Genomic DNA, 10,241 nt, shown 5'->3' on the forward strand with positions numbered 1-10,241 from the left:
CGAGTACTGTATGTGTCAGCATACCGATCCAGGGATGACACTTAAGCACAGAGACTTGACCGTCTGAGGTCGGGTCGCTACAAATATAGTGTCTCTATTGTATCTCAAGAATTAACTGGATGTTTGTACAACAAATACTACTCATGAGCGTAACTTTAGCTCTAATTCTTAACCAACTTATCAATGATTATTCTAAAAACTGAAGCGATAAATCTTGTTATTGTACATATGAGATAGCTTAAGTCCAAAGACTACCTTAGGCAGTGGCGTCTTTGGCATGTCATTGTCTAATGAAAGCGACATTTCTATAAGTTCTACTAACTCGTCACCAACTTCCTGAAAATTATTCCAAAACCCCAAAGCGAAGAGTTTTTTTTACTGGAAATATGAGATAACAGAATGAAATACAAATATAGACTATCCTAGGTGGCAAAGTGTTTGGCATGTCGTCATGTAATGCTAGATGGCGCAACCCATTTATTTTAACTGGGTTATTTGCATATCAAGGCGTTTTATGTACAGCTATAGGTTTTATATAGCATTAAGTAGCACCGGGCACAACATACCTTAAACACAGCAACGGCCGATCAACAGCAGGAACAAACCACACAGATACATGTTATTTCCTTGATCACAGTAGCTAACCTTGGCATCACCTGCAAGAGAACCATTAAAATATGGGTCCAGAAATCAAACGGGTGGACGGCCTAAAGAAAGAAAAATACGCATGTAACTTTGCACAAGATATTGAATGAAAGATATGATAACATCAACCTACAAATACGGCTATGTATGGATTAACAACACTAACCACTATATGTTTGAGTGAAAAAACAAAACTGCAGTAATAAGATAAAAAAATGTTCTCAAGGTCACAGCAACACATATTTTAACCAACAAAGATCAACAAGGACCTGTATAGGAGAGCTACCTAGGCATGTCTCTGAAGCTGGTTGTATCTATAGCATACCTTTGGCAAGAAATTACTTGAGGACACATGTCGCTGCTAACTCTGTCTTCCCGACCATTTTCACATCCTTGGATCCCCATTCCCATACCATTACCCATCTCGACGGTAATTGGTGTATGACACGACCACAAAAACCTAAATCAACATCACCCAGAAGAATCATTTTTAGAACAAGTAGGAAAAGAAGCACAAAGTGATCATCACCACCTTGGCCCTTGGGGGACCAATTTTAGCATTATTACCTTTCATTGACATGTTTGAAACAACAACTAACATGCATGTGCCTAGTAAATCTTAAAATAGAGGAAGGATACAACACATGATAGAAGTGAACCCAAATGGTCAAATACTTCAGACTCTGACACACAAGGGAGAATTCCCAACCTGCATCTTACTCAATTGCAAGCTAAAATCAACAGGGAAAGTAACAGAATATGGGACAAGTGTGACCTGAAAAACTAAATCCCATATATGTTCCTCTAAATCCTGTATCATAGAACCATATACTATCCTAAATCAAGTAGCGAAATTATAATCTACCCAACAAATTTATAGGGAAAGTATCACCACTATAAGCATTCAAACTAATCATTACATGGTAAATAAAGACTACACAGAACTAAAAGAAAGACAAAAATATAAGTAAAAATATATTCTGATCTCTGTTAGCTTTTGTTACCTCTATCGAGCACCTAATACAGAATCTGCATGATAAATAGGACACAGCCTAGCATACTGAATATAACAATCGTTTGTCGATACATGTCACTATAAAGCCAAATAAGCTGCAACACTTGTAACTTCTTTTGTGCCTCTCAAACTCAAACCCTTTGTAGGAAACATACATCTTCCCTAGAACTTGTGGTTACTGGAATCGAAATGCCTGAAGGAATCACTGCTGCTACCAAGCACCAGTCCCACGCCTGGTCTCTGCACGAGACAAAACCCATGAGCAACCGTTCAAACTATAACATCATGAAAGGAAAGTGGTGCATCAGCTAACACCAACATTTCCTTATTTTCACATATGGTAGGAACCTTAGTATGTTTACAGCAACCAAACCAGAAGCTTGCACTGGCTAGCTCTATGTATCCCTGTGTTATTGAGATCAACACGGTTGTTTTAAATAGCACAACAAAAGTCATTCTAGCATGAAAGTGAAAAAAATAAATGTCCTATAAATGAGAACGCTACGCTTGTTATTTCACATACAGGTGCTAAAAGGTTGTTCTAAGACACATGAGCAAACCAAATGTTTATAAGTTGATAAGTAGCGGCTGCAGTGGCCAGGAACATTTAAATATAGTACCATATGAAGGGACAACACATGAATACATCAGCTGCGGCTGTGTTCTTCATAAGCAATGCACGCATCAATAATGTACGAACCTAGGTCTAAAAAAATCACAGCGAAGAACCAATTTTATTTCAAAAAACGCATTACAAATAAGCATCACAAACAATTAACTTCAGAGCATCTTCTAAAAAAGCATAGAAATATCCATCTCCATCGCTCATCTATTTAGATTGACCATGCTGAATACAAACTTTTTTCCAGCAGTTGGTAACGATGCATTTACCTATATATTGGCCAAAAGACCAATAATATATATCCATGACGACATAAATCCGGTGCTGGAGAAATTATTTATTTCAGATCATAAAAATTCAATCGGAACCATTTAAATAGTAGGGCTATATACTAATATGAAAATGGATCCCACCTATGGATGTCATCTGATGCCAAGAATGAGAGGAAACTAACTAAGCCTGAATGCCACCCATATTGAAAATATCCATACTATAATTGGGAGGCCAATTGAACATTATACATCACATAATGTACTATGTATGTACATTAAATTCTTTGCCAACTGTATACATTTTGTTTAGACAGTACCCTCAAGTCTCGACTAATACAATATTACATTACCTCTGCTCATTTTGCATAAAATGCCATGCCTGTTGGCTTGTTCTTGTCGCTTGAAAATGCCATGCCCATTGGCTTGTTCTTGTCGCTTGCTTATAATCATCCTTTCTATGGTGCTCACTTTCGTTTTGCTCCTGCTTCTTTTTTGCTTTTCGAAAAAGAGGGGAGAAGTCAAAGAAGGAAAGGTGTCTGCACGCGCCGATGAATCAGGGCCGAAGGGAGGAGGCGGCATGGGGAGAGAAAGAACGGGTGAATCTCACCTTGGTGTGTTGGCGTCGGATGTGCTCACCGTCGCTCGACCTGTGTGCAGAATAAGAACAAAGGTGAATCTATTTTGAACTCAAGGACACCAAAGTGTGACAAAATAAAGGGGAAGCACCAATCCTCCACAAGAAATGGTGCCGATAGGTAGAACATATTCCTTTTCATGTACTGTGGTGGAAGAATTGCAGAAGAAATCAGGCTCACCTATCTTGGAAGGGTCTGACTGCTCCAGGGACATCAAGCCACAATATCTCCAACCACTCATAACCAAAACAATATGCCCTGTCATCAGTTTCAGACTTCCAGTCACCGGAAACTGTATGGGCCAAAATTAATCTTCAGAGAACATAGGAAATACTAAATAAGCAAAAGGATAATCCCTGGAATTGCAATACATGTTGCAAAACAGCAAGATCATCTGTAAAAATATGAAAAAATACACATCTTACCCTTCTGCTTGCACTCCTCGACGACCTGCTCCTTCTCCCTGTCATTGGCCGCCTCCCCTCTCCTGCAGCCACACCCCAGATCCAGAACATTAAAATGATCAGCAGACGAAGTACCATGATAGCACCCCCATAAACGATAATACACGTGTACCTAGGAAATAGAGCAGCTAACCTTAACGAGAAGAAAAGATATGCAACAGATCGTAGAACCTGCAAAACAAATGGGAACGATCTGGTCAGAGCACAACCATGGTACGGTACATAGAAGCAAAAGAACACTACACAAATAAGAAGTTAGATTCTGGCACAAGAGAGGGATTTCATCGCCTCCAGCTTGAGCTTGCCTGCGGGCTCTCTTACATTGCGTCGGACTCAAAGGCAAGGTGAGGAGGCAGGGGAGGGGGAGCAAAAGGGATGGGAGGAGGACCTGCGAGGGCGACGACGTCGTCCTTGCCTGCCTTGTAGGAGAGGACGCTTCTGGAAACGCATGCTTGCACTCACCGGCGCTTGCTGTCGCCCAGCCGACGAGTCTTCCCCAACCTATGACCCTGCCCACATCCGCCGCTCCTTCAACCCATGCTGCTTCCGCCCGCAGCCGCCATGCCCTTCATGGCCTGCGGCCCTGCCCCCTCTTCCTCGGCCAGCTCTCATGGCTTCCATGGCGTCGTCGATCTGGGATGTCTAATGCATCATGGTCGTCATCGCGCCGTCCTCCTCGATCTATGGCGGCAACGAAGTGGAGACGAGCGGCACAAGAGGGGTCGCGTGGGGCGAGGAGGAGGAAGATAGGGAGAAGAGGAGGCGGTTGCGACAGGAGGAAGAGTGAGAAGAGAAGGGATGGTGGTGGAGGAGGAGGAGGAGGAGCCCGGGCACGCTCGGGGTGGAGCACGGGAGGATGGAGGCGGCCGTGGGATTGGGGAAAGGGGTCTACAGCGCGTTTGTTTGGGGGGGAGTTGGAGGTGGGGAATGGGAGTTGGAGGCCCGTGGGACTTAACTTCCCTTGATTGGGTCAGGGACATGGGAGTTAAGAGAGGTAGGGGAAAGGGAATTCGGAGGCCCAACTCCCATCAGACTCTTCCCGGGGGGACCCTAGTAATTCAGCCAGGGAGTGGGAATTGACGTTAAAAAAAACGCCGAGCTGTTACTCACTTCCCGCGGCGGAAGGGGATAAAGGCGCGAAAATTCTAGAGAAAGCGCGGTAAAATCCTACTCCCTCCGTTCCTAAATACTTGTCTTTCTAGGCATTTCAACAAATGACTACATACGGAGCAAAATGAGTGAATCTACACTCTAAAATATGTCTACATACATCCGTATGTAGTAGTCATTTGAAATGTCTAGAAAGACAAGTATTTAGGAACGGAGGGAGTACCTGATTACCCCTATTTAGCAGCGGCGCCATTCTTCCTCTAAACAAACCTTCGACCCACTAATTTCTCCTCCTTCTGCAGAGATGGCGGCACACACGAACAGGAGCTAAGGTAGCCCCTTTTTTCATCTTTCCATGTTGAATTCGTGGATATTTTCCTGCCAATCCAACCTTGTTTCGTTCACATCTAGTTGTATCCCATCTGATTTTGCTAACAAAATTGGATTCGTTGCTTTTCCCTTCACAAACTGATGCAGATCTATTATTCTTTCTATTTTTTCTCCTGCTTCACAGGTCGTAGATTTGTCTCCGCACTTCGTTTCCCCTTTTCTATCAGGAGCAAGAGAAACCAAAAGGCTGCAGGTGGGAAGTAATCCTTCATTTTCTATCTCCTTTGTTCCCTTGTTTGATTCGTACGGGAAAGTGTAGAGAGGTCTCTGCCTTACATAGTAAGTGATGGCCTTTTTAGAAGCATAGGTGGGACATGGATGGGTATAATTAGTGGATGAAATCTCTTGTGCTTGTACAATTTTTTATGCTATTCTTCAGCTGCAGTTGTAGATCATCGCTGGCTTGCCGTTGTGGCTGCTACTTGCACATGTATATAACCAAGATTGTTCAGGATGTTTGCTTCATGCTCCTGTACTTTCTAAGTACAGTTTTAAATACACAATTAAGTGCCAGCTGACAACTGTAAGTGGCATATGCAGATGCATATTTTACTGAGCATATATGCATGTTTCATTGACACATATTTTATATACACATGAACACACAAACAAATCTTGATAGCTGATACAGATTATATGTCTTTTAAGTCCCAGCTTATATGATTCTTGTAGCTTTTCCCTGTTCATGTCTTGTTTGATTAAGTGATACGGTACTCATTCTTTTACTTTATCTTCTACAGATCGCAAGCAAAGAACAAGAGGTACGGCTGAACTTATTCTTTTGTAACTGCAGAAATATGTTCAGATTTATCTGTCTGGCTCTCTCTTTGTCCTGCTTAGCATCTGAATTTTATCAGTAATACACTAGAAAATGAGTGTAAATAGTTTGTGGATAAATTCTAATACAAACGGATATGCTAGGCGAAATTAACACTATTGCTTGCGGCTGCTTGCTGTCGTGGTTGCGCACCTGATTGGTACTACACAGGTTCAGGACAAGGTTAAGCTTATGCGTATGCTTCCTTGCTTCCTGGTGCGCTATGTTTGAAATAATGTGAAATTCCTACAGCCTGCACTTTGAAAGATCTGCATCTTTATTGTCTATAAAACTGTTTATATTTCAGTCTAAAGAGTACATGTGAACTGAAAAAAGAGTAGTTTAATTCATGTTAATGCTGCACCTTATGGTCTTGTACATCAGTATAGTATAGCATTATGTAATAAGCATCCATTTGATTCATGTATTCGATTGCCTTATATAAAATACAGAATGGAGGGGGATTTGATCCATATCAAAATGCATCATGGGGGTACATTTTCAATGGAAGGACCACTTACTTATGATGGTGGCGAAGTGTCTATTTTTCGAGACTGTGACAGTGAGCGTACATCGTATTTTCGTCTAGTTCACATGGCTAAAGACGTAGGTTTCAAGGATGGTGATGAGTTATATTATACAGTCCCTGGTTGTAGTCTTGACGAAGGAATTGATTTAATTCATGATGACAATTCTGTCATTAAGATGTTGAACTTTGCAAAGAAACACAACTTTGCAGACATCTATCTTAAACATAAAGACCATGAAAATATGTCTGCTGATCCAAGATCTGGTCTGCGCACTAATGAGAAACTTCCAGCTGAGGTACTTTACATGAAAACAAGTTACTTTTATCCATGCATTATTTTTCTTCACTGCTGATGCGTGACTTTCTGGTTGCTTGTTGCTTGGCTGTGTGTGATTGCTTATACATATGTGTGGCATTTAATCTATTGTACCTTATTTCTTATAGCTGATTGTGTGGCACTCTTATATAATTTTGTTCACAGACATGGCACGTCCACCAACAAACCAGGAAAACATAATCTTATGGCACACAATGAGGCAACGAAGAGTGAAAATACTCATACTTTTATATCTGTTGTTGCAAATCTTCATGATGTTACTTAGGAGGAGTCGATATAGGATGCGTCGAATTAGGCAACCTTCTTGGTATGACCCAATTACTCGAGCACAAACCCTGAACAACAAGATACGAGTAAGCGATACAGAATGCATTTTCCAACTACGGATGGATAGGCGTTGTTTCAGAGTGTTATGTTCTTTGGTAAGAAAAATAGGTGGGTTGAAGGATACTAGGCATATGAGCGTGGAAGAAACGGTTGCCATATTTCTTCACATACTTGCACATGATGAGAAAAACCGAGCAATCCATCATGATTTCCAGCGTTCACCTGAAGTGGTAAGTCGGAAATTCCATGAAGTACTAGGCGCAGTTTTAAAACTCTAGAAAGTGTTGCTTAAGAAGCCTCGACCAATTCCAGCCAATTGCGCTGATGGAAGGTGGAAGTGCTTTAAGGTATCACTTTAATATTTCAACATAAAAAAAACAATTTTAGGTCTAGTTTTGTTCACGGTCTAACACATATTGTTGTTCCTATAGAATTGTTTAGGTGCCTTAGATGGGACATATATAGAAGTTCATGTGCCCAAAACTGACAAACCAAGATTCCGTTCAAGAAAGAATGAAGTTGCAACAAATGTTCTTGGTGTATGTGCGCCAGACATGCAATTCATTTATGTATATCCGGGTTGGGAAGGATCTGCGGCTGATGGGAGGGTGCTTCGAGATGCTTTATCAAGATCAAATGGCCTTAAGGTTCCTCGGGGTAAGAGATTGTACAAAAGGGTCTATGTTAGTTAGATGCACATATTTTATACGTAGTTGACAAACCCATACATATGTTTCTATTGCGTAGGGTGCTATTATCTAGTTGATGCTGGGTACAAGAACTGTGAAGGGTTTCTTGCTCCATACAGAGGGCAACGGTATCATCTAAATGATTGGAAAAACCCACCAACAAAAAAAGAGGAATTGTTTAACATGCTGCATTCATCAGCAAGAAATGTGATTGAGAGGACTTTTGGATTGCTCAAGATGCGATGGGCTATCATTAGAAATCCCTCTTATTATCCTTTTGATACACAAGTTGATATAATTCTGGCATGCTGCTATCTTCACAATCTGATACAACAACAAATGCGGGTAGATCCCTGTGAACAATATCTAGATGAATACATGCTACGTCTTCAACAGCAGCAAGTAAATGAGGATGTCATTCTGTCCACCGAAACATCATCCGAGTGGACTGAGAAAAGAGACAAGTTAGCTGATGAAATGTGGAAAGCTTGGATAGCCAAAAGACAAGATCGTTGATACACGCTAGTACATTTTTAGTTGTAGGACATTAGATGTTTGTTCAGGAAAATATGGGTGTCGAAACATTCTACACTGATATTTGTTTTCTCCCATATGTCATAGTAGCTTATGTGTCATTTCATTCACTTTCTTGTAATGATAGGAGAGATTGATTAATGTATGAACATCATATTTCCTACATGAGCATTTATATTCTGTATTGTTTGTACACACACATTTCATTGTCATATTGAAACTATCAGAAAACCAAGTCAAAGGAGGCTAAATTGACATCGAAAAAGAGAGACAAGAGAACATGGACAGCGGAGGAGGAGAGGTTGCTTATTGACATTCTACATAACATGAATGATTCTTCTTGGAAAGTAGATACTGGCCACAAGTCTGGATATCTGACCTACATTGAGAAGGAAATGGCTAAAGTGCTGCCACATGCTGATCTTAAAGCAGATCCACATATCAAGTCTAAAGTTAAGATTTTGAAGAAGCAACTTTCATATGTTCTGGAAATTATGCAAAATGGTAGTGGGTTTGGATGGGATGATGAGAAGAAGATGGTAACTAGAGATAGGGAGACGTATATGGGCTGGGCAAAGGTACAATATGTAAATAAATCGTCTCTGTTTCATGTTATTTTCAACTAAAATTTAGTTTCTAATGGAAATTCATGCTCTTTTTTCTAGTCTCGTGAGGGAGTAGGTCCTTTGTACATGAAGCCTATGGTTAACTTTGACAAGCTATGTGAGGTATATGCTACTGATTTAGCTAAAGGAGGGAGTGCTAAAGGTCCGGGTGAAGAAGAAATAGTAGAAGATGGATCAACAGTAGATGCACAACCTACCAGCAAACCAGCCAAGGAGAATCTTCCTGAATTAAATGATACAAGCCCATCCGGTGGTTCTAGGCATGGTCGTAAGAGAACATACCCTGATGATGAAGCACTTGAGTCAGGTCTTGCAAGTGTGTCGAATACAATTGCAAAGTTCTTGGAAGCTGACCAGGAGAATGCTAAAACCATGAATGGTTTACAGAGGGCATTTATGCATGAATCGCATGTTCATGAGCAAACATCAGCCAATAGAACCAAGTTACTTGATATTCTCCAGAATCTTAAGGGTCTCACAACCGAAGAGGTTGTAATGGCTATCCGTGTCATTGGTGGTGATGCTGGAAAGACAGAACTTTTCATCAATTTGCGTGATGATTACAAAGTGGTGTTTGTTCGTCAGGAGCTTGACGCGGCCAAAAAATAATTGAATATTCAGATCTACAATTCTGGATTCTTAGTTTCATTTTTTAGCTCAGGACTACTCGTTTTCTTTTAAACTCGTCAGTAAGAACATTTGGTGCTTCCCAATTTATTTTACATTGCCATTTCCTATATAGTACACTAGTAGTACATTTATGGAAATATGCTGAATGATTGGTTCATGCTAGTGCTGTAAGAAAAGGATATTTTCATCTCTTTCATCAACCGATGTGGGTATTGTTGTGTCATGTGTTGCTCTCATTTCCTCCTACCTACAACAATGATCTTATGACATTGTATACTATGTCTCGAATTGCTTACTAATTTTATTTTCATTTTTGCATTAAAATTACAGTAGTATATTATTTGGTAAATGCTGTCAGCTGGCTCAGGTAGGTCTTGAAATGTCGGAGGAAGATTGGCTTTTGGGTCAGCACCTGGATAATCGCAGCATGTGTACAGATAGTGTACATTTTTTCCTTAGTTTGCCCAGTTTTAGATTTAATTTCATTTGCTCATTTTGTGTTACTGAAATGGTGTTTGTATCTGTTTTTGCTCACTTTCTATACTGCCCATCATTTTTACTTGGCCTTGGTCGGTTCAGTTTCTGTAGCTACTAAACAT

General features: G+C 40.6%; 1 protein-coding gene across 2 annotated transcripts; it reads left to right on the forward strand.

The window, feature by feature from the left end:
• The first annotated feature begins 5,039 nt into the window (after window positions 1-5,039).
• LOC119328496 lies at window positions 5,040-9,831 on the forward strand. 2 transcript variants are annotated; one of them, XM_037601468.1, is made up of 6 exons: window positions 5,040-5,095; window positions 5,278-5,346; window positions 5,894-5,914; window positions 6,423-6,795; window positions 8,614-8,964; window positions 9,052-9,831. In XM_037601468.1, exons 4-6 carry the CDS (start codon window positions 6,424-6,426, stop codon window positions 9,619-9,621), a joined length of 1,293 nt encoding a protein of 430 aa, XP_037457365.1. In that variant the 5' UTR covers window positions 5,040-5,095; window positions 5,278-5,346; window positions 5,894-5,914; window position 6,423; the 3' UTR covers window positions 9,622-9,831. The 2 variants fall into 2 exon arrangements, with proteins under 2 accessions (XP_037457365.1, XP_037457366.1); XM_037601469.1 differs by lacking the exons at window positions 5,040-5,095; window positions 5,278-5,346; window positions 5,894-5,914 and having other exon boundaries at window positions 5,936-6,795.
• Window positions 9,832-10,241: the final 410 nt, after the last annotated feature.

The sequence above is a fragment of the Triticum dicoccoides genome, chromosome 7A (genome assembly GCF_002162155.2).
Source record: "Triticum dicoccoides isolate Atlit2015 ecotype Zavitan chromosome 7A, WEW_v2.0, whole genome shotgun sequence".
NCBI classification, from domain to species: Eukaryota; Viridiplantae; Streptophyta; class Magnoliopsida; order Poales; family Poaceae; genus Triticum; species Triticum dicoccoides.